Consider the following 23,643-nt stretch of genomic DNA (forward strand, 5'->3'; position numbering starts at 1 on the left):
CATTCTAACGGTGTTAAAGTAGAAGGGCTACATAGTAGTGGGCACCAATGATGTGTAATTTGGTGCCATAAGTTTAGGGTTGCCTCACTATGGAAGAAAAGGTGCTCCATAGTCTCAGCCTACGGGGCAACAATGCCAGCGCGAACTGAGGGAGTAACTGATACGAGTCACTTGATCATCAATCAAAAGGCCACGATGCATGAGTCTCCAAAGGAAGAAGGAGACGCGAGTGATGATCGTCGAATGCCAAATGCGGCGACCCCAGCGATGGGTGGGGGATTTCTCGCAAAAATGCTCCAAGAAGATCGCCAAGAGAAGGACCCATCAAGGGCAAGCATCCAAATAGGACGGTCATGAGTGGTCCAGATGAGAGTACTCTTGGCCTGGGGTAACGTGTCTAAGGGGAGGCTATGCTGATACCAAAGGTGACGCATGTTTCCCGTGAGCAGCTATGCCACGATCATTCAAAGGCGATGAGGCTCGAAGTGTGGATGACGGGCTAAGGGCGCATTAACTAGCCATGTATCATACCAGGCACTAATCTCGCCATGGCCGACATGCCAACGTGTGACCTTGGCTATCGCTAGGCAATGTCGCTGCCAAGTCCGCCATCTGTGATGGCCCCATATATCCATCTCTCTACGAGCCTATTCGCCGTATTTGGTTGAGATGAAACTCCCCAATGGGGAATGCATGGTACGCATACGCCACACGAGCTTCTTCTAAAGCATGTCTTGGATGTCTTGAAGGCATCTGGTCCCTAGAACCCCCTCGTCCATTGACCGACAAACTTTCTCCCAAACCTAGTGGGGGTGACTCTCTCCCGCGAAGTGACCAAACCATAAGAAACATGCGCATAGTCGCTCCACCTAATGGATGAATAGTGCACGAACCGCGAGGGTATGTAGTGGGATGCTCATGACGACATGTCGAATAAGTTGGATGCATCCTCGAGGGGATAGAAAAAAAGTCTCCATCCATCTAATTCTTTCTCAACTTGGCCAGAAAAGGATCAAAATAATGATGCCTAGCAGGTCCGAGAAAGATAGGGCATCCAAGATTGATGGAGCACACCAACCCATTTCACCATAGACTTCTTCGGAATTCCCATTGTTGTCCTCAACAGCCCCGTCGATTCACGTCCAGCCCAACCGGTACGTCAAGGCGCAAGTGAAGACACTCGGGTTTAAATACCCCAGGTAAAGCACGTCCGCCCAATTCGAACGTTTTGCTTTCAAGGGCCATGCTTGTCATGTTAAACTTTTTACCGAATTTGCATTTGTCATGTTTGTGTTTGCATTTGTCGTGCGTCGCATCACTTTCGTTCCGTCTTGCATCAAGTGTTTTTATTTTATTTTATTTTATGTTGTTATTTGCTTAAAAGGGCCCCCTATGTATAGGGTGATGGAAATATATGTGGCCAGCAAGCCAATCACACATTCCACATCTCGTTCCATGTTCATTGATAGAACATATTCATTGTAGTGCACGTGTGATGCGTATAATGAAGTCCATGAATACATGATCAAACTTAGTGAATTATGATGAGATCGTAGTACGGAGATCACTAGTCTTTAAGCATGTGTTCTAAACATTCCTATTCGAAGGATACGCGAGAAGGACATCGAAGTATCCGGATAGAATAACACTATCTAGCCTCACTCATATGATGAGTATGGTCGGTCCCGTAGTCATTAGTATGGCGACACTAAGGATAGATAGTGTGTGCTCTTTAGTGGAAAGAGTTCACTGAATTGATCCGTACGAATCCCTGAATGGTATTATACCGAACTGTCAATCAGGTTGATTCACGTCACGGTTGTGTAAGTGGTCCTTAGACCTGAGACACCAAAGACATCTTGTGGACGGACGGTTGTACTTTGGCTATGGCCAACGAGTCTCTAATCATGGGATTCTAAACAGTCTTAGTTCGGGTGCATCGAGAAGTACACGAAGGCGATTGAGTGGTCAATATGGGATCGTCCACCCTCGGTATAAGAGGTGACAGCTCAAGGAAGACGATGCAACGAAGTCCTTGGTCAAGGTAGTGAAATATCGGAGAAGTGTTCTCCGATGATTTCCGAATGCATCAATACTAACTCGGATGACCGATTAGGGTTTGATAGTTGACCGTACCCTAAGTCGCTCAAGGAGCGTCAAGTGGATGGGGGATTATACGTACACTGTAACCGATGACGAACAGGTTCCATGAGTGAGTCGATACACACTCCTTTGTATCTTACAAGACACGAGGTGTAGCTTGGCACCCCACGTGTCGGAGTCTCGACCTATCGATTGGGTTAAATCGATCCGACGTTAATTAATCTATATGATGATATAGTTAATTAATTTGGAAGGCAAATAAAGGTTATTGGGTCACTGGAGTCGTTAACTAGACTGATACATGGGCCTAGAGGGTCACACGCAAATGGTCTTTTGGAGGTTGGAAGATATACTTAAGTTTAAGGGGTTTTATGAAAAATACCCACTTAGTATAAATAGGGGAAGGCCCTGAACGAAATTCACCCAGGCCAGAATTGTTCAGGGGCCTTTCCCCTTCTTCTCTACTCTCCCCACACCCCCTATCCATCCCTGATGTGATCGGGATGACGTAACGACGCCGATAGAGAAATAACGGGGCTCGTCAATAAGAGGAAGGAGATCCGACGTGCCGAGGACCACGTGGATACGTCTAGAGGCTACACACTTGAGCAGCTCGACTTGTCTTGCTCTGGGATCGAAGAAATCACGAATGAGATTCGTGCAAAGGTACTTTGTTTAATGTTTTTGTCAATGTCGTTCGACTCGCAAAAGTCTTCCGCTGCGCATCATTTTGATTTATTCATCCAGATCTAGGCCTCTGTAACCCAACATAGGGGCCCCATTTTGGACTCCCCCCCCCCCCCCCCCCTCTTAAGGTGCCCATTTTGACCCCTTCATAAGATTGGGATCGGCGCCCTAAGGAGGGCAGCCACGTTTTTTTTTACTTGTGAAAGAAGTTAGATCTAAAAAAATGTGGTTCATCGCAAGGAGAAGAGGGGAAGAAGAGGAAGGAGAGGAAGAAGAAGAAGAGGAAGAGAGAAATGAAGGAAGGAGAAGGAAGCACCCAACTTGCGACCGCCGCTAGTAGGTTTGCCACCGAGTGCTCCCCCTGACGGTCCCACGCACACGAGTCACCGATTGCGCGCACACCCTAGCACGCGATCGAACGCTGCCAAACTATTTTGGTCAACGTGTCAGGTTGCCTTGTTTGACTCCACGTACTTGGAATCTGTTGCTTCGCGCACAACCTGCACACCCGACGATCGTTGTGAAGTTCTGCATTGTCTTTGAGAACATTGAGCGTTGATTCTACCTCTAGAATCGGTCGGAGTGCACCCTGTGACAACTTGTGACGTTGTCGCCTCTGCCGAGTGATCGACGCCCCGCTAAGTCATCACCCGGATCTGCACCGCCCCCCTCCACTTCGTGTTGCTCGGGCGCGACCAAACGAAGTCAGACACACGATCATCGCGGCGTTGGTGCCTCCGCGAACTACCTTGTCGGACATTCATCCACGGTTGGCCGCGTTGACTGTTCTATTCGGCATGTTTGTTCATCTAGCCATCGCGAGCGACGCCCTCGTGTCTCGTGGGCCTGACCACCAGAGGCCGTCAAACACATCTGGAAGCCTTGTTCAGCTGTGCCAAGCGACCCGATCCAGCGTTGTTGTGCGCCCAAGGTCTTGCCGCCGATGCACTCTCATTGGTGCAACTACATCATGACGCACCTGTGGGAAATATTAGACTGCTCTGCGCCTGCCGAACCCCTTGGACGATCATCCTGCCGCACGAACAGGACACGCGTTGTTGTGTGACCTAGTTTCTCACTTCCGTCGCAGTGCGTCCCGATGATGTTGCGCTACGGCACCTATTCTGTGGTTCCAACGCCTTCGCCCACCGTGCGTGCCCTGGTTTTCACCGTTGCATATCTCGGACACCTGAAGCCTGCACTATCGGCACCACAACCCTACGAACCGCTAATGCTCAGCCCGGGAGAATGTCACCACGACATTCAGTCCGTGCTGATCCACCAGCCAGGCTAACCCGCCGAAGTTTGGTTGTACGGTCGAGCCGCCACGCTGTCACTTCCTCATCTTCACTCTCCCACATCATCTCCTGTGCCATTTTGGACGTCACTCGAGTGATATCTAACCATCTCCAGCATGCCTCTGCTTTATCTGCCCGCATCGGGTACTGCACCAACAAACTTATTGACGAAGATCGACGCCATCGACGAGGTACGTCATTTCCCTTGCTTGTCAGTTATATTACGTCTTTCAATATATCTTTCGATTGTACTCCACTGCGCTTAGGTTAGTTTAGGTAATAGGCTTTATTGAGAAAAACTACGAATTGAGCGACTTACTAGGTACGAGTCAAGCCCGTCCGTTACGTGAGAGCGTCAACAGAAATATTACGTTCGACGTCGTAGTCGTCGTAGTCATTCTGACAACGGTCATAAGGTCATCATCAACGTCATCTCGCCCACCCGGATCTTGGAGATGGACGAATCCCCACGAGTTGGGGCCTGCACATACATTTTGCCTAGCTCACTACATACGTGGTCGCATATCCCATTAGGGAATTATCCGTCGGACGATGCCATTGACGACGTCCGACATCACAGATAATCGAAAGGTAGGTATCCTTGTGAGTACCCGGTATAGTGTTGGATAATCTGAGAGTGCTTTACAATGGTGGACTGATTGATAATAAAGCTGCTCTTCCATGAGTGATCACATCAAGGATGGATAGGGGGTGTGGGGAGAGTAGAGAAGAAGGGGAAAGGCCCCTGAACAATTCTGGCCTGGGTGAATTTCGTTCAGGGCCTTCCCCTATTTATACTAAGTGGGTATTTTTCATAAAACCCCTTAAACTTAAGTATATCTTCCAACCTCCAAAAGACCATTTGCGTGTGACCCTCTAGGCCCATGTATCAGTCTAGTTAACGACTCCAGTGACCCAATAACCTTTATTTGCCTTCCAAATTAATTAACTATATCATCATATAGATTAATTAACGTCGGATCGATTTAACCCAATCGATAGGTCGAGACTCCGACACGCAAGGTGCCAAGCTACACCTCGTGTCTTGTAAGATACAAAGGAGTGTATCGACTCACTCATGGAACCTGTTCGCCATCGGTTACAGTGTACGATAATCCCCATCCACTTGACGCCTCCTTGAGCGACTTAGGTACGGTCAACTATCAAACCCTAATCGGTCATCCGAGTTAGTATTGATGCATTCGGAAATCATCGGAGAACACTTCTCCGATATTTCACTACCTTGACCAAGGACTTCGTTGCATCGTCTTCCTTGAGCTGTCACCTCTTATACCGAGGGTGGACGATCCCATATTGACCACTCAATCGCCTTCGTGTACTTCTCGATGCACCCGAACTAAGACTGTTTAGAATCCCATGATTAGAGACTCGTTGGCCATAGCCAAAGTACAACCGTCCGTCCACAAGATGTCTTTGGTGTCTCAGGTCTAAGGACCACTTACACAACCGTGACGTGAATCAACCTGATTGACAGTTCGGTATAATACCATTCAGGGATTCGTACGGATCAATTCAGTGAACTCTTTCCACTAAAGAGCACACACTATCTATCCTTAGTGTCGCCATACTAATGACTACGGGACCGACCATACTCATCATATGAGTGAGGCTAGATAGTGTTATTCTATCCGGATACTTCGATGTCCTTCTCGCGTATCCTTCGAATAGGAATGTTTAGAACACATGCTTAAAGACTAGTGATCTCCGTACTACGATCTCATCATAATTCACTAAGTTTGATCATGTATTCATGGACTTCATTATACGCATCACACGTGCACTACAATGAATATGTTCTATTAATGAATATGGAATGTGATATGGAATGTGTGATTGGCTTGCCGGCCACATATATTTCCATCACGTACATAGTGAGGACACTCATAAGTTCCTTAATGGATTTTTTAGATCCATTGAGGAAAATGATGATGTCATCTGCAAGTAGAGAGTGCGAGAGGATCGGGCATCTCCTTTTCATAAAATATGGTTAGATGAGGCTGCAGGCGATTGCTCATGTGAGCGATCGGCTAAAGACCTCCTCCATCAATATAAAAAAGGGTGCGTGAGATGGGATCACCTTGCCATAGACCTCTTGTGGCCGTAAAAAAACCTGTGGAGTTTCCATCCACCAAAAGAGAGAAATGATTCTCTTTAATGCAGGCATCCACAAGAGCAATGAATGCATCGGTGAACCCAAAGCGACATAACACTTTGGTAAGGAAACTCCACTTGACTCGATCAAAAGTCTTCTCCATATCCAGTTTGATGATGACATTCGAGCCCCGAATATGAGTGTCTAGTGATTGGGCTTCTAGTGAACGAGCATGATACTATCCTGGATCGGTCGACCCTTGACGAAACCACACTGTTCAGGCGAGATAACTCTATCAAGGAAAGTCCCGAGTCGATTTGTAATGATCTTGGATGCAACTTTATACCATACATTCCAAAGACTAATAGGGCAATTTGTGTTTGAGATTCAGCCCTAATTAATCACTGTAATTGACATGGCATCCACCTAATATTGTTGAATATAATTAGAGTGTTTTCTATTTTTTTAAAGTTATGTTTGATGTGGCATTAATTAACAACATGAGAGTTAAAATTTAAGTAAAATGTATAACCGAACATTATAAATGTTTATTGAAAACAGCTCATTATTCACATTAAAATTAAAGCCTTGAATAATATTCAGTTTTGAAGGAATCAAGCTGTTTAAATTACCCAACTTTTTCCAATGTTTCTCGAAATAAGCACACCACTACATGTTGTACACATAGTAAGATCTCCTATTTTTAAGTGAAGGTTGGAATGCCTTCACGCACACTGAGTCAATGGTTTACATTTATTTCAGTCAGTAGCCCAACCTTATGATAATACTATTTTATCTTCTTAAGATATATCCACAAGTGTTTATCTTAACTCATAATTTCATCTTTCTCTTATTCTCCAATATTAATATTATTGGTTTTTATTCTCATTTTCACGCAGCGATTCATCACACACCATGTAAATCATTGTTCCACATGGCGATTGACTAGTATTCTCACTGTCTACCATTCAACCAGATCAAATAAAAGTATATAAAGTTTATATTTACATGAATTTCTCAAAGTAGTACCCCAAAGTTCCTCTAGCGACCAAGTCACATGATAAATGTATTCACGTCACATTATCCCAATTTTTGACTTGCAAGAGGCGTCTTCAAGTTTATTGAGTGTTATTATTTTAATTTAATTTATAATTCTTACGTAGAAAAAGTAACACGTAATGTACATGACAGTTAGTTATTTAATTTGTGATAATTGAAATTTTAATCAGATAGATTGATTTATAAAGTATTTCTTAAATTTTTTCTTCAAGTTTTTTTAACATCTCAAACTCAGTTCAAAATTTAAAGTTTTTTACAGGAAAACAATGACATCCAATTGTATAAAATGGATGAAGGTCATCATGATCCTCCCGCCCGGTTAATAAATACATGCAATCATGAAATAATCTTTGGTTCATCAAAATTAGACTTCAACTAATGAGGGTTGAATGAAATTAAGGAAAGTGATGCAATAATATAAAATTTTGATATTCTTTTCATACGGATGTAATATAGATAGATGTAAGTAATTGTTTGGTCCTCATTGACGGTTTATCTGCTGATATCAAAATGGGGCTTCATTTATTTGTATAATATTTCACATTAGGGGACTTTGCATACAGTATACTAGTACTTTCAAAATTACTTTTCAAAATGCTTATGTTGCAGGCAATATTGTAAGCTGAAACCTTCATTCACTAGCTAGTGAGGTAGCTTTGTGAGGAGTATTTGTTACACTGTTTTTATATCTTTACTCTACTAATGTTGCAAAATATGATTTAAATATAGAACTTGTGGCAAGCTTACCCGTGGATTCAACAGGAGTTACACAATTTATTTCAAAATATGAATAAAAATGCGCAAAAATAATTTACTGAAAAATGCCCCAAGAGGTTACTTGTCATATCTGAAATGTTGACTGAAAGTGCTTTTAAAAGATCATTTTTTAAATTTCAAAGTGTGTTTACTGACTCTGTTTTTTTCATAATGTGATTCATTGCTCGTAAACTCGTGCCTTTTTTTTTTCTGAAGAATATTTGGGACTAAAATTTTAAACGGAAGTGTTTTTAAATTTCTGTCTGAAAAAATATTTACAAAGAAAAATACAAAATATATGCAAATCAGAGGACAACAAATGCAAAACAAATATAGGTTAATGAAAAACTATGAATAAAAATAGAGCAAAAAAGCTAGTGTTGTTGACAGAGTCAACAACACAACATCTTAGTTTTCATATCACATATACCATGCATTTAAAAAAATAACTGGGACAAATATTTTCAAATAAAATGTTTTTTTTCTTTCAGAATGCGTTTATTGACTTTGTTTCTTTGAGAATGTGATGCATGGCTCGTAAACTCTTGCCTGCTCGTTTTCGCTCTTAAACTTGCGCCTTTATAATATTCATCAATAATGCATATTAAAAATATTTGGGACACATATTTTGAATAAAACATTGTTGAATGTGTTTATTCTGAAGAAAATATTTTAAAAATTGCAAAGAAAAATACAAAACAGATGCAAATCAGAGTACTAAAAATGCAAAACAAATATACGACAAAGAAAAGCTCTGAATTAAAAAATAACAAAAAAGCTTGGTCAATGACGTCGACAGTCAACGTCACGGCATAATAACTTTCGAATCACAGCATATACTGTACGGCGAACTTACCGACACGTGGCAATCCCAGGATAGCGGAAAAGCCCAAGATCAAGACATAACGACGGATGACGTGGAGTCAAGGTGGGTGATGTGTCATCCCAGACATCGAGTCACTTAACAACCACAAATCGGGTTGCCACGTCATGAAGAAAGAACTTGGGGGGTCCACATAAAGGTACTGACACGTGGCAACAGCAGGAACGGCGGAAAAGCGCAAGAGCAAAAGATAACGACGGACGACGTGGAGTCAACGTGGGTGACGTGTCATCCCATTATCGAGTCAAGCTAACAACCACGAATCGCGTTGCCACGTCATGATGAGAGAGCTAGGTGGGCTCCACATAAAGTTGTGGCGCCAAAACGCTCGTCGCAGGGGTATAAAAAGGGGGAGGGTGGAGGGGAGGTTTAGACAAATCTTCATTTGCAGACGAAGTTTTCTTAAATTTTGTTCTTCATCAGCGGCTGCGATCAGGCATGGCGAGCGCGGCAGATCCCGTCGGCACGCAGAGATCCGGCGACGAGGAGAAAGTGTTCGATATGATCTCCCTCGATTTGCTTCTTCCTCTCAAGTACGATCGACTCTCAACATGATCTTCTGCTCTCCCTTTTTTTTTGAATTTTTCTGCCTTATCTCGCAAGTACGGGTGGTTCTTCATCTCCGTCAGCCGGATCAGAGCTTGTTCTAATCCTTGTTTTGGTGACTTCTGTCTTACTTTGCGAGTAGGAGGAATTTTCGGATCTGCGTTGTTTGATTTCGTTTCGAACGCTCGCCGGATCAGAGCTTGTTTTATTGATGCCTCGCCTCGCAACTAGGAGGAAATCTTCGTCTATTCCTTTGTTTTTCTGATTTCTGTCCTACTTCGTGAGGAACTTTCGGATCTGCGTTGTCTGATTTCGTTTCGAATGCTCGCCGGATCAGAGCTTGTTTTATTGACGCGTCGGCTCTGAACTAGGAGGAAATCTTCGTCTATTTCCTTTGTTTTGCTGATTTCTGTCTTAATTCGGGAGTAGGAGGAACTGTCAGATCTGCGTTGTCTGATTTCGTATCGAATGCTCGCCAGATCTTAGGCTTGTTCAAGGAGGAACTCCTTGTTTATTTCCCCGGTTCGTATCGGATTCTTGCCGAACCAGAGCTTGTTCTAATCGCTGTTCTTTGGTTGCTATCTCTCCCCCTCACAAAGCTGAGGAACTCACCATCTGTATTAATCGATTTCGAACAGAATCCTCGCACGGATCTAAGATTGCTATCTCAACTCGAAACAATGAATAACTCAACGATCCACATTCTTCGATTACGTGTCAAATTCGCGCTGGATCAAAACTTGTCCTGATCACAGATCTACGTCTACTTCTTCCCTTCGCCTCGCATCGGATTCTCGCCGGATGAGACCTATTTCTAGTTCGCATTGAATTCACGCCGGATAAAACCTTGTTCTAAGAACTGTTCTTCAATTACTTCGTATCAGAGCTAGTTCTAATCACTATTCTTCGATAATTCAATCCCTACACCAATCTGGTAATCAGATTAAAACTTGTTCTGATCGCCATTTTCCGATTCAACAGAAGAAAGGGACTGTCGATGTTCTTCTCCGGCAAATCGCGATCGTTCACTTGCATCGCTGAGGTCGCAAGCATCGGCGATCTGGAGAAGGAGACTCTTCCGGAGACGAAGAGAAGAAAATACTTCGATCGACGAGCCCGTGGGAGACTTCCGGTACGGTTACTCGATCCTGCTTCCTCAATTTGTTCTTAGAAGTAGCCCAATAATATTAAAGCCCATTTCAGCCCAATAACGTTACTTGAAACGGCCCAAACCGACTAGGAAAAGAAACAAGAGAGAGAGATGGATAGAAACCACAGAGAAAGATAGAGAGATGAGAGAGATATGAAAGACGAGAACTGTCCCAAAATCAGCTCTTCAAGTCGGAGCTTTGATTTCTTTGATTCGTCTTCACTCCTAAAGTTGCACTTTGGATTTCACTTCGTAATCAAAGGCGCGACTTTAGGAGTGGCAGAGAAAGATAGAGAGATAAATGAGAATCGACAGAGAAAGATAGAGAGATGAGAGAGATATGAAAGACGAGAACTATGAAACAAGTATGAGAGAGAGATGACAGAGAGATAGATGGATAGACAAATAGATTGTGAAACAGTTGGCAAGATTATAAAATCTTAGACATGTAATCATATTATGATGAGAAAATTGTTATAATACGACGGAGCCTTTCTCCGTATTTTATGCGCCTCGTAGATACTCCAGCTTCTTAGTGTTCTCGAGAAGCACCTATTATTTTTAGGAAAATAAATTTCACGCATGCAGAGTAAAAGAATGAAGAAATAATTTGTTAACTTAATAAAGTAACCTGACGGATTAACGTCGATATCGCTTTGCATCCTTCGATCGCAAGCTGCATGACGCTTTCAAATACGTCCAGTGGTAGCTTAGCATCCATCTTGCATTCAGAAACGAAATATATTTTGTTCATGTTAGAATAAGATGTTGCATTAATTTTCACATGGTAGCCTAAGATCCATATTCCACAAAGAAAATAAATTAATTTTATGCATGATCAAAGGAAGGAAAATCAATTTTTTGCCTGATTTATCTTTGAAAATAAAATCAGAGACAGCCAAGAATTCAATGATAGCTTAGCATGAAATACGGGGAAAGGCTCCATCATATTATAACAAATTTCTCATTATAATGTGATTTTATCAAATGATAGCTCAACATCCATCTTGCATACAGATAGGAAATATATATTGTGCATGTTAGATAAAGATGTTGCATTTATTTTCAAGAATTAAGATCCATCTTCCACAAAGAAAATAAATTAATTTTATGCATGATCGAAGGAAGGGAACTCAATGTTATGCCTGATTTTATCTTCAAGAATTCAAATTAAAAGCAGTAATTATCTGTAAAGAACAACCTGGAGAAGAGTGATTTTCTCTAGTTTTGGAAGAAAACCCACTGTGACATCCGGACCACCAGCACTGTCTTCCAGATAGTTCAAATCTGATAAATAAATTTGACATTAACAAGAAATACAAGTTTATAAAACAGATGATTTTATACCTATATTAAATGCTCTTCAAAGAAAAAAAATCATACAAAAGTCATAAAAAAAATAAAGGACGGTTCTTTGATCGATACAAAAAATAAAAAAATAAACAGAATAATTTTCTTTTCTCACCCAATAAAGGTGTGCTATTTAGATATCCTGCCGCGCATGAAGTGACAATATCACGCATTGGAATTCCAGCATCTGCAAGAGCCAACGTAGCTGCATTTATGCAAGCTGATCTTGTCCCTGAGAGGATTAAATAGAAATAAATAAAAATTCAGGCAAAAAGAAAATATTGTAAACTAAAAGTACTGGGAGATAATCCGTTTACCGCCATCCGCTTGAAGGACTTGAACAAAAATATCAATCTAAAAAGATAATAATAAAATTATTAGGATAGAAATTGAAGCAGAGGAGATGTAAGGAGCATAACAGCCATTTTTCGCTCTTTACAGACCTGAGATCGCGGCATCAAATGCGTCATAATACACGCCTCCATAGTTTGCCGAATGACGAGCGATAATTCGGTGGACCGCCTGTTTACGAGAGTAATAATTTCATTCAATTGCTCAATCATGAAACAAAATAATATACATAAAATTTCTTAAATTTTCGGTGAGGCTCAAGTTTATGTCAACTGCAACATCTTTACAAGAAGACAATCCTCCTATTTCGAAGAAAATATTTTCTCATATTCAGAGAAATTCTGTGCCACTGGCATTATCATTAGAGAATATAACATAAAATAAATTATAATTACAAAGCGTAAATAATTTTTTAAAAAAATATTTAAAAGCATAAATCATGTTTGTGATTTTAAAAGGAAATACCTGTCACCCTTAGGTCTTCTAGCACGGTCTCCTGTACTGAAGTTAGCCATGCTGTACTCACATCTTACCTACAACAAAAAAGAAAGAAATAAATGACGCAATAATATTCAAAGGACATTTGAATATTAAAGATAATAAAACATTCAAATTAAATCTCAACGCAAGGTATATGAATTCAATACGTTTAAAAAAGCAAAAAGTTTACCAGCGCTTTATTGCTGATTTGCTGACCTTTATTTTCAACCTGGAAAGAAAAAAAAGGAATAATTATCGGAAGCGAGTACAATTAAAGAGAACCGTCTTCCCCAGAAAATAAGATGCAATTATCTTTCATGTAATTGGTTTAACAGAAAGATAAAAACAATTGGAGATTAGAAAAAGACGAAATTCAAAGACGAGTCATTAATTCAATTGTGAATGGCTACACAAATTTGTCTCTAGCAGAGGAGCCGAGTATTTTAACAGTTCCTCTGACTCTCCTCTCACCCGGTTGAACATAATATTACAAAGTGGAGCTCATTTATTTTTAATAATTTTGTAAATAACGCGGGAAAACTGTTAAAAAATTCGAAAATTCATTTAGCTTCCAAGAAAACGACATAAAATTTTAACTGGATCAAAAAAATTTACAAAGAAAGATGTAATAAAAGCACAGAATAATAAGATACGGAGTAAAATCAACCTCTCTTGGTCCATAGACAGCAGCGATGACCTTGGTATTTCCCATTTCGAAAATAGCAGAACTGCATTGCTTGTCAAGAAACGAAAGAAAGCATAGGTAGATAACATAATCACTATAGTATGGGTATACATCGAAAAAATAATACTTTCATAAGAAGGATTACCCGTCAGCTTTCGCAACAGCTCCAACCTCGGCATGGATATGCCTCATCTGCATATTTATTAAATGAAGGCTAAATTGAAGAAATCATGAACATAGAATCAATCTCTTGTTGAAAAAGGGCGGCATCCCTACTTCAGTTGGTCGCCTACCGTCTAAGCGAAACCCATTCAGTTTTACATACTCCATGAGATCTGCATATAAGATTTGGTAGAAAAGACCAGAATGACGAATGAGAAAATCAAATGGCCATTTCTATAAAATTATTACTGAAACTCCACAAATAAGCATTTTATCTACTATTAAACGGAGGGCAAACCACGAATGCACCAAAACATTGTACTTAAACGACATCATAATAAAAAAATAACGGATGAATACTAGCAGAGATAAATGTATTGTTAAATTCGTAAATAAAGATAGCTAATATTTGTAAAAATTCTGATCATCCAGAATTATGAGAGCAAATAGAAAAAGAAAGGAATTTCACAAATATTGTCATTCAAATCGCAGGAAAAGATAGAAGATTTACCCTTTAATCCAACAAAACAAGAATATGATAGAGCCCGAACGGGGAGGGAACGGTGATCCAAGAGGGACGAAGGGGAGAAAAAACTATCCTACTTATCTAGTACAACATTAGACAAATACAAATGAAAATTTTCAAATTTTCGAAAATACCCGTGTGATGGGTACGAAGATTGTAAAGAAAACTAGCAAACTTGAAAAAAAAATCTATCTCAGAGGACCAAACGTTCGCTAACAAATACCGTATCTTCAAAATTGTAGCCGTTCCAGAGCAAAAGAGTTATTAAAAATAAGGCAAGTTCTGGTATTTTGAAGTCAGTTTTTAAAATTAAAATATCTCCCGAGAACTGTACGATGGAAGTCAATAAAATGAGAGACCCGAGCGCAACCACCACACGACGAATAATTGAGAAATTTGACAAAAAAATAATATTTTGGCAGCGGAATGCATCATCCATAAAAAATTCGAAATAGAAAAGAAAAATTAATGGGAGCGATACTCCCATTGACGCATTAAATTCATAAAGGAAATGAAAAAAAACGGAAAAATCAGGCTCAGGGGATCAAAAGAAGACTCAGTTTCGATAGATTGACCTTTCGAATAGAGATCGAAGAACAGCAGCAGCCGGAGAAGTGATCTCCCCGCGAGGGTTTAAGGCTTTAAGCAGTAGTTCTTCAGGCGCTCTTTTTCGTCTTCTTTTTTTAATTATTTGGGGGTGGGCTACAAATATGGGTCCACTCAGGCCCATTTAAACAATTATATAGGCTTTATTTATAAGAAATTCCCCTAAGTAAGCTTTATTCAAAATAAAAATAAGGACATGGAAGTATGGAAACTTCAACAATAGCACTAATTTGAAATTTATCCATGTATATAAACATAAGCCCCAAATTTCAAACGGGATTTCACCCGCTAGGGTTTTCTGGTCGGCTCGATCGCTGCTCATCCCGAAATTTTGTTGGAATTCGAGGGGATTTGCTGCAATTTTTGCCGACGCTGGCAGTTAATCTCAGCTCGGATCCTCGTTTTGTCGGAATTCGGGGGGAATTTGCCGCAAGATCTCATCTCTGATCCAAGTTTTGTTGGAATTCGAGGGGATTTGCTGCGATTTTACCGAAGCAAGCCGTAGATCTCATCTCCGATCCATGTTTTCTTGGAATTCGTGGAGATTTGCTGCAATTTAGCCGACTCAAGCAGTAAATCTCAGCTCTGATCCACATTTCTCGTAATTTGGAAGCTGGAGGAAGTCGCTGAGGCGCTGGAAGCCAGATTCAGCCGAGGATGAGGCGTGCACTGCTTCGTTCGCTGTCCCTCGTCCGCCATAGCCGCGATCCGTGCTCTTCTTCTACCAATGCTCCGAAGACGAGATCTTTAGGATTTCGGATTGCTCTTGCATCAACGGCGACGAACGAGAAGGTATCAGCGATCGCAGACGAGATCGCGGGGCTCACGCTGCTCGAAGTAGCCGATCTGACGGAGGTTCTAAGGACCAAGCTGGGGGTGGAAGAGATGCCGATGATGGCGGTGATGATGCCTGGAATGGGTATTGGCGGGCCGGCTATGCCTGGAAGAGGGACGGGTTCTGGGGCGAAAGCTGAGGAGAAGAAGGAGAAATCTGCGTTCGATTTGAAGCTCGAGAGCTTCGATGCTGCTGCCAAGATCAAGATCATCAAGGAGGTGAGAACTTTTACGGATCTCGGATTGAAGGAGGCTAAAGAACTGGTGGAGAAGGCGCCCGCCGTGCTGAAGAAGGGTGTTCTTAAGGAGGAAGCGGAGAAGATTGTGGAAAAAATGAAGGAAATTGGCGCAAAGGTCGTCATGGAGTGAGATCCGATGTTCTTCCTTGTTTTTTCCTTTCCTGGAGATCGAGATTTCCTCTCTGATTTTAGAGCATCTCGGAAAATTTTTCCAAAGTTTCTGCAAAATGGGCATCCGATTGAATTTGCGGGATGTAGAACTAGCTAGAGAATTGTTCACTTCGCTGGGTCGATCATCGAAGACTTATTGAGGTATGTCGTTTGGCAAGATTTTGCAGAAACCCACTTGTCACTGAGAGATTTTTGTCAGTAAGTTCACTGTTTCTTCTAATAATTCTCTTTAATTTGCAAATCTTCTGCTGCTCCTTCTTCTTCATTGAATTGGTATCCAACAGTGTTTGAACAAAGAAGAACTGGCAAATAAAAATGCTCCCATCGTTGGATCGATCATTGAAGAGGTACCTTATCGATCCTGGAGAAACCCACTGGTCATTGAGAGATTTTAGTTGCAGTTTGGTTAATTTGGCCCTTTTATGTCCGATATCTTCTGCTCTTTCTAGAAATATTTTGCCCGATTTCTTGAATCATTTTTTGCCTATGGATAGAACAGAAACCATCAGAAAATTCTTTAAGACTTTTGCTTTAGTCCGGAAAAAGATTTTCTCAAAGATTAGGTAGATCCAGTATCAAATAAAACTCTAGTATCAAGCGAGATCCAGAGTCAGCTTCAAGAAATCTGGCTATCAGAATCAAACAAACCTTTACCCTTCGATTCTGACCGAGATTTTGTTCTTGTTGAGCTCATCTAAGGACAGCTGTGTTATCTTTTTCCATTCCTAATCGACCACTTGCTTAATGCTTTTGTGTTGCATTATCCAATCAGATTGACCCATTAAGTGGGTTTTTTCTTTTCATTAAAGCCAAAGTAGGTCTATAAATAAATTGAGCTGTATGTTAAAAATATTTTAATTTGCATGCGTGTTAGTGTAGTTTGTAGCTATGCTTTAAATATGTGTGAGGAATTTAATTAATACCATAAGATTAAGTTTGATAAAGGTAATTGCAACCACCATCAGGGATGTTCTCCTTTGTTTCAAAATGCAGATTAAGTTTGATAGAACATCCAAAGCTGTCTTATGTTTTCAATCGATGATGTGAAATCTTAGCTGAGGGACAAAATGAAATCCATTTTGATATCGAGCGGCGATGTTCAAGGGAATGATGATGAGATATAATGTTGTAAAGATCACCTAGATACGTCTAAAGGCTAAACACATGAACGTCTCTAAGAGTCTCATCCAAGAAAACCTAGTAACAACAGAAAGTGTCCTGTGCAAAGTAATATGAATGTCTATCCATTCGGTCTGAATCGATTTGGATTTCAATCTTAGCCTACAAAACCCAACATTGAACAAGTCTTTTAGTTTGATAAGAATGTGAATAAGGAAAACATTAACAGCCAAATGCCTGTAATTTTTTAATACATGTGGGGGTTAGAGAATGAAGTGATTTATAGTGAGACTTGTATGAGAAGATAGGAGATAGCATGCAATTAATGTTAGTGGTGGTTTCAGCTGATTCGGCCAGTGTGCGATTTTTTCGATCTCACAAAATCCATGTTCGATCTAAAAAATCGCGTGGGGATAATATGACATCATAATAATCCCTGTTCTTTTTTTTCTTTTCGGCCGGTGCAAATTTGTGCAACAAAATCGCATCGCATGTCGTACAAATTCGCACATTCAAAGCCCTTTAATTTCTCTGTTTAATTTTTGTATAAAGAAAGGTGGCAAATTGATGAAACAATTGGGAAATTTAGAGAAAAAAGACGAAATAACTCAACTTTCTTCGATTCTAAGAATCTGGGTATGAGAGATGGGCTGAGAGGAATGAGTTTGGTTTGGAGACAAGAAGAAAACCCAATGGCAAAACCTCAACGCTCCAGCTCCTCTCTTCTTTTTTCTTCTGCTCGCGAGGGGATAATATGAGGTCATAATATTGCATTTTTGAAGTCACGATTTTAACTTTCATTTGGGATGTACGTATATATAACATGCTTTGAAATTTATATTGTAATACTCATACATATACATAAATTAATCATTGCTTTGAATGCATTTCATAAATATGAAAGTAATTCAAAAACTACTTTTTAAATATTAGTGAACAGTTATAATGTTATTCAAACCAAGGGGCTCTAAGTTAGGGCATTATATTAAATATTTTACGAACATTATTTGTTAAAATTTATGGCATTATGTTCAAAATTTTTGGAACAAAAGTGTTAAATCTTAGGGCATCATGTTCAAAATTTAGGAACATTGGTGTTAGGTGGGCTTATTATTAGAAACAATATTATGATTTAGAGATTAAATTGCTTATCATTAAATTTAATCTCAAACTTAGATAATAATTATAGTGGTTGTAAATCTTAGGGCATTATGTTCAAAATATTAGGAACATTGGTGTTAGGTGGGCTCTTGGTATTATGAAAAAATATTCTGATCTAGAGATTAAATTGCTAATTATTAAATTTAATCTCAAATTAGATAACAATTATCGTAGTTGTAAAACTTAGGGCATTATGTTCAAAATTTTAGAAACATTAGGTGTTAGGTGGGCTCTTGGTATTATAAAAAAAATATTCTGATCTAGAGATTAAATTGCTACTTATTAAATTTAATATCAAATTAGATAGTAATTATCGTAGTTGTAAAACTTAGGGCATTATGTTCAAAATTTTAGGAACATTAGGTGTTAGGTGGACTTATTATTAAAAGATATTATGATTTAGAAATTTAATTGCCTATTATTAGATTCCACCTGAAGCTAGATAATAATTATAGTGGTTGTAAAGCTGATTATGATTCAGAGATTAAATATATGATTATTTAATTCCACCTTAAACTAGATGATAATTATAGTGGTTATAAAACTTGGGGAAATTTTTGTCGTATTATGGATGGAAAAAATTTGGAGAGAATAGAAATGAATCATGAAATGTTTGCGAAAATAAAGTCAAAATGTTGTGGCACGTCACCAAAAAATATACAAAACATTGTTCCAAAAGATCATCATGCTAATCAACCCTTGGATCCTCATTGCTATCTTCATCATCTTTGTTGCTACCATCATTGACATCCTCATCTGCTCGCCACCAACACTTCAGCGCCATGAGTAGCTTGATGCTTTCCGCTGTCAACCTTGTACACTTGTAATTGATGACGGCACGTCCGGAGGAGAAAAATCTCTCTAAGGGTGCACTTGTCGCCGAGACTGATAAGAACTCCTTTGCAATCACTGCTAAGCCTGGATACAAGAGCTCACCTTTGACCTTCCACCAATGTAACGGTTCCGTCCCCTTGATAAGAGGTGAGTTAATGTAGACATCTAGCTCGTGCACTAGATTAGAGGTCGGTGTATGATTATTATCTCGCAACAACTCATCAAGTGCTTCACTGAAAAAAGCTGTGGTTGTCCAGGAGGTACAAAAACGCTCATAAGAAACTGAATCAGCCATGTTTTGATCATTTCTGCCCTCATGTGTAGTTAATAAACTCCGCACATAACTGATGACTTCACCTTGGTAGTCACGGTCAATTAATCGTGCCTTCATGGATGGATCAATGAGCGTGACTACATTGAAGGCCTGGTTGCGAGTGAGGATGGTTGAATATTTTGTCAGTTTTGTCTTCATTGCAAGACAAACATTGTAGACGATAGTCTGTTGTAGTGATAAGATGACACTATTTACTTGAAACATGGTTGACTCTTGGATTCCGCGCATGACACTATCGAGATGTCTTGTTATCGCTCTGAGAATAACAATGGCTTGATTCGCTATTGGTGACTTAGATTGACAAGCGAGGGTGGTAGCCACCGCAAGGGGTTGTAGTACCCCTGCAAAATCCTTGATCATCTGCCACTCTTCGTCAACCAGCACATGCTTCTTCAACACATTCACTGTCATGACATCAAGAATATCCCTCTTTTTGACGCTTGCCGCAAGCATCTCATATGTTGAATTCCACCTTGTCGTGCAGTCTAAGGGGATCTTCATCTGGTTTGGTAATCCAAACTGCTTGCACAATGATGCTTGCACAATGATGGTTTGGTAATCCAAACTGGTTTGGTAGCGGTCATCGCATTGTGTCGACCTACATATTGCGGCCACAATGTCCCTTAGCCAGAACACTACGTCACCCAACATAGATGAACCAAAGTCATCATATGGGTTGAACTCTTTACTATCATTGACACAAAGACTATAACTATCATCCATATTGACCTGCTATGATGGTGCCTTTTAACCCGTAGTGAGCTCAGCCCAGCCTGGACTACAAGGTTGATCACGTGTGCCATGCATAACACATGCCTACTTGCGGTGAAATGAGGGTTCACTTGCTTCAATTCGTCTTCTAGAGTAGTAATCATTTTCCTGTTATTTGATGCATTGTCAGTGGTCACTGCGCACAACTACATAAAATTACATCATAAATGGGAGAATGACATAGTACAAACTATTATTGATGAAAATGTTATGCATACCTTCGATTTTAAGTCAAACTCTGCCAAAATTTGGAGGACACTTGCGCTCAGGTTTTCCCCCATGTGGGGTCCTTTCAATGGGCATATCCCAAGTACACGCTCACACAGTACACTCCGTGTCCACCCAATGCACAGTCACCCCCTCAGAATGCAATTTTGTTCTCAAAAGTCCACGTATCAAGCGTTAGTGGTATACACGCAACGTTGGCCAATTTCTGTCGTATGTTATTTTCATATCCTTGTAAAGAGCATGTGCTTTGGCTTTGATAACCCGTACTTATGGGATTGATTTCTCTTCCTGTGCGATGTAACGAAGAATTCTGATGAAGTACTTCTTCCTAACAATTGTCCACGGTGAATCGGAAAGACATATGAAGCGCACTAGTTCTTCCTTCGTATTCTCTACCGTATGACCAATATAATACTGCCTCTTACTACTTGCTGCATCAAAATATTCAGCAACTGACCTCTCCCTTTGAACTCTTTTCCCTTTGCCCTTTAAGGATGCAAACACGTTTCGATGAAATCTTTCCTGATGTCTCCACAGAGGAGTGCTGCTTAGATAATTGCTGTGGCCTACGATTACACCGCATATGTTGCATTTGAATTTCTGTTGTTCTAGAGACATGAAGTACCTTAGCACATCGCATATATTAAGGTGAGGCTTTTTCTGCCTTTTTGTTTACGCCACTATCATTTGACTCATCCTCCACAGACATTACTGTAAACTCCGGGCCGTGTGAGGATTCATCGTCTTCCATCCTAACAGTTATAAGAAAATTGAGATGGGCAAAGCATCCGTGAAGCAGTCAGTTCAGGTAATCTTTCCCAAAGGTTTTGTTATCGACGGATGAGGGGGGAACTCCTCTCTCCGTGATGCTTATTTCAGGAGAAGAGAGTGTGAGAAGACATCAAGAGAAGAGACGAGACGTGAAGAGAACAGACGAGTGAGAGAAGAGCAGAGAAGAGAGTGAGAGAAGCGAAAAGGATTAGAGAAGAGAAGAGAAGAGAAGGAGAGAGAAGACAGGAATAAGAGAACTGAAGAGGCTCAGAGAAGAGAAGAGAAGAAGAGAGGAGAAGAGAGTAAGAGGAGAAAGGGGATTAGAGAAGAGAGGAGAGGGGAAGAGAAGAGAAGAGCGTGGGAGAAGTGGAGAGGGTGAGAGAACACAGTGAGAGAAGAGAATAGAAGAGACTAGAAGAGAAGAGAAAAGAAGTGGAGAGAAGAGAAGAGAGAGAGAAGAGCAGAGAAGAGAGTGAGAGAAGTGAAAAGGATTAGAGAAGAGAAGAGAAGGAGAGAGAAGGAGAGAGAAGGAGAGAGAAGACAGGAATGAGAGAACTGAAGAGGCTTAGAGAAGAGAAGGAGAGAGAAGACAGGAATGAGAGAACTGAAGAGGCTTAGAGAAGAGAAGAGAAGAGAAGGAGAGAAGAGACAAGAGTGAGAGGAGGAAGGGGATTAGAGAAGAGAGGGAGACTAGAAGAGAAGAGAATGAGAGAAGAGAAGAGGAGAGAGTAAAAGAGAAGAGAGTACGAGAAGAGAAGAGAAGAGAAGGAGAGGAGAGACGAGAGTGAGAGAAGACAAGAGAGATGAGAGAAGAGAAGAGATTGAGAAAAGAGGAGGAGAGACTAAAAGAGAAGAGAGTGAGAAAAGAGAAGAGATTGAGAGAAGAGGAGGAGAGACTAAAAGAGAAGAGAGTGAGAGAAGAGAAGAGATTGAAAGAAGAGGAGGAGAGACTAAAAGAGAAGAGAGCGAGAGAAGAGAAGAGATTGAGAGAAGAGGAGGAGAGACTAAAAGAGAAGAGAGGGAGAGAGTAGAAGAGAAGAGAGTGAGAGAAGAGTACAGAGTAGACCAGAAGAGAAGAGAGTGAGAGAAGTGAAGGCTGAAGAGAGTGAGAGAAGAGGACAGAGCAGAAGAGAAGAGAGTGAGAGAAGAGAAAAGAAGAGGATAAGACAGTGAGAGAATAAAAAAGAGGAGACTAGAAGAGAAGAGAATGAAGAAAGAGAAGAGAGCGAGAGAATTGAAGACTGAAGAGATGAAAAGAGAAGGAGAGACTAGAGAGGAGAAGGGAGAGAGAGCAGAGAAGAGAGCGAGAGAATTGAAGACTGAAGAGATGAAAATAGAAGGAGAGACTAGAGATGAGAAGAGAGAGAGAGAGCAGAGAAGAGAGCGAGAGAAGTGAAGAGAGTGAGAGAATTGAAGACTGAAGAGATGAAAAGAAGAGAGACTAGAGAGGAGAAGAGAGGGAGAGCAGAGAACAGGGTGAGAGAAGTGAAGAGAGTGAGAGAAGAAAAAAGAAGAAAATAGATCCAGAGAGTGAGAGAAGAGGAGAATATAAGTGAGTGGGAGAAGAGAAGAGAAGGAGAGAAAATCATGAAAGAAGAGATCTGATTAAAATCAGATCTTTGGACGGGATAATCAAAGTATTGGTTATAATTCAAGTACATCGACTGTATTGAACCATCGTTTATAAAAATCAATTTTAAACTGAAATAATTGCTCAAACTGATATAACTTAAACATCAAATGACCCATGAGAAATTCCAAGTAAAATCAAAATTTAACGTACCTGTTTAGACCAAGAGAGCTTACAAATCGTCAGAAATCCAGTGATCACCAGAAATGTACAGAAATCTTCAGCTGAACCGCAAGAAGAAAAATCATATACATTCAGTTTGATTTGTGAACAGAATGAACATTTGAAAAAGATCTAACCTGCAAGGCTACAACTTCAAGTCTTCACCTTGCCGATTGAAGTCGACAACAAAATTCTCAAGCTTCGGACGAGGTAAACAAAGCTTCAGTCTTCAGTCAATGGAAGAGGGCAGATGGAAGAGGGAAGAGTGAATGGTGAAGAGGGAAGAGGGAAGAGGGGAACGGGAAACTGGACTGAAGTTGGGGAATGCAGCCGCAATCCCCACTTTAAAAAAACCAGACATGTTCGCATATTCACACCCACTTGACCATGTTTGATGTGCAGTGCAAACTTTGCACTGGGTGAGGCTTGACAAATTAATGCAAGACGTGCAAGAACTTCCCTTCAATCTGATCATTCTCATGTGGGGCATAAGGATGCCATAACTAATTGGGAATCTTGTTGGTTGTCAAATTGCTATATAAGACTTGGATTCCAACTTCTAATTGTCACTCAAACTAATTGGTTGAAATTAATACACTTGGATGCACATAATTTTGAAACAGAACTAATAAAG

The 23,643-nt window shown here is 40.5% G+C and overlaps 2 protein-coding genes and 1 long non-coding RNA gene across 7 annotated transcripts; 1 reads left to right on the forward strand and 2 right to left on the reverse strand.

The window, feature by feature from the left end:
- Positions 1-10,974: 10,974 nt before the first annotated feature.
- On the reverse strand, positions 10,975-14,894 carry RRP41 (3'-5'-exoribonuclease family protein). 5 transcript variants are annotated; one of them, XM_078586003.1, is made up of 12 exons: positions 14,725-14,894; positions 13,755-13,796; positions 13,607-13,675; positions 13,444-13,504; positions 12,967-13,005; positions 12,762-12,829; positions 12,389-12,467; positions 12,263-12,299; positions 12,061-12,177; positions 11,797-11,882; positions 11,227-11,316; positions 10,975-11,147 (listed from the first exon to the last, which is right to left on the reverse strand). In XM_078586003.1, the coding sequence occupies exons 1-12, from the start codon at positions 14,877-14,879 to the stop codon at positions 11,100-11,102; spliced, it is 891 nt and encodes a 296-aa protein (XP_078442129.1). In that variant the 5' UTR covers positions 14,880-14,894; the 3' UTR covers positions 10,975-11,099. The 5 variants fall into 5 exon arrangements, with proteins under 5 accessions (XP_078442129.1, XP_078442130.1, XP_078442131.1 ...); XM_078586004.1 differs by having other exon boundaries at positions 13,607-13,653; positions 13,738-13,796; positions 14,725-14,843; XM_078586005.1 differs by having other exon boundaries at positions 13,607-13,653; positions 14,725-14,804.
- Positions 14,895-15,025: 131 nt separating this feature from the next.
- Positions 15,026-16,135, forward strand: LOC144711881 (Ribosomal protein L12 family protein). The gene has a single exon (XM_078586009.1). The coding sequence runs from the start codon at positions 15,413-15,415 to the stop codon at positions 15,956-15,958; it is 546 nt and encodes a 181-aa protein (XP_078442135.1). The 5' UTR covers positions 15,026-15,412; the 3' UTR covers positions 15,959-16,135.
- A 2,731-nt stretch (positions 16,136-18,866) lies between these two features.
- Positions 18,867-23,300, reverse strand: LOC144711988 (uncharacterized). The gene is made up of 4 exons (XR_013583704.1): positions 23,147-23,300; positions 23,001-23,071; positions 20,437-21,198; positions 18,867-20,326 (listed from the first exon to the last, which is right to left on the reverse strand). It is a non-coding gene; the product is annotated as an uncharacterized LOC144711988 (long non-coding RNA).
- Between the last annotated feature and the right edge of the window lie 343 nt (positions 23,301-23,643).

Source organism: Wolffia australiana, chromosome 14 (genome assembly GCF_029677425.1).
Source record: "Wolffia australiana isolate 7733 chromosome 14, ASM2967742v1".
Taxonomy (NCBI): Eukaryota; Viridiplantae; Streptophyta; class Magnoliopsida; order Alismatales; family Araceae; genus Wolffia; species Wolffia australiana.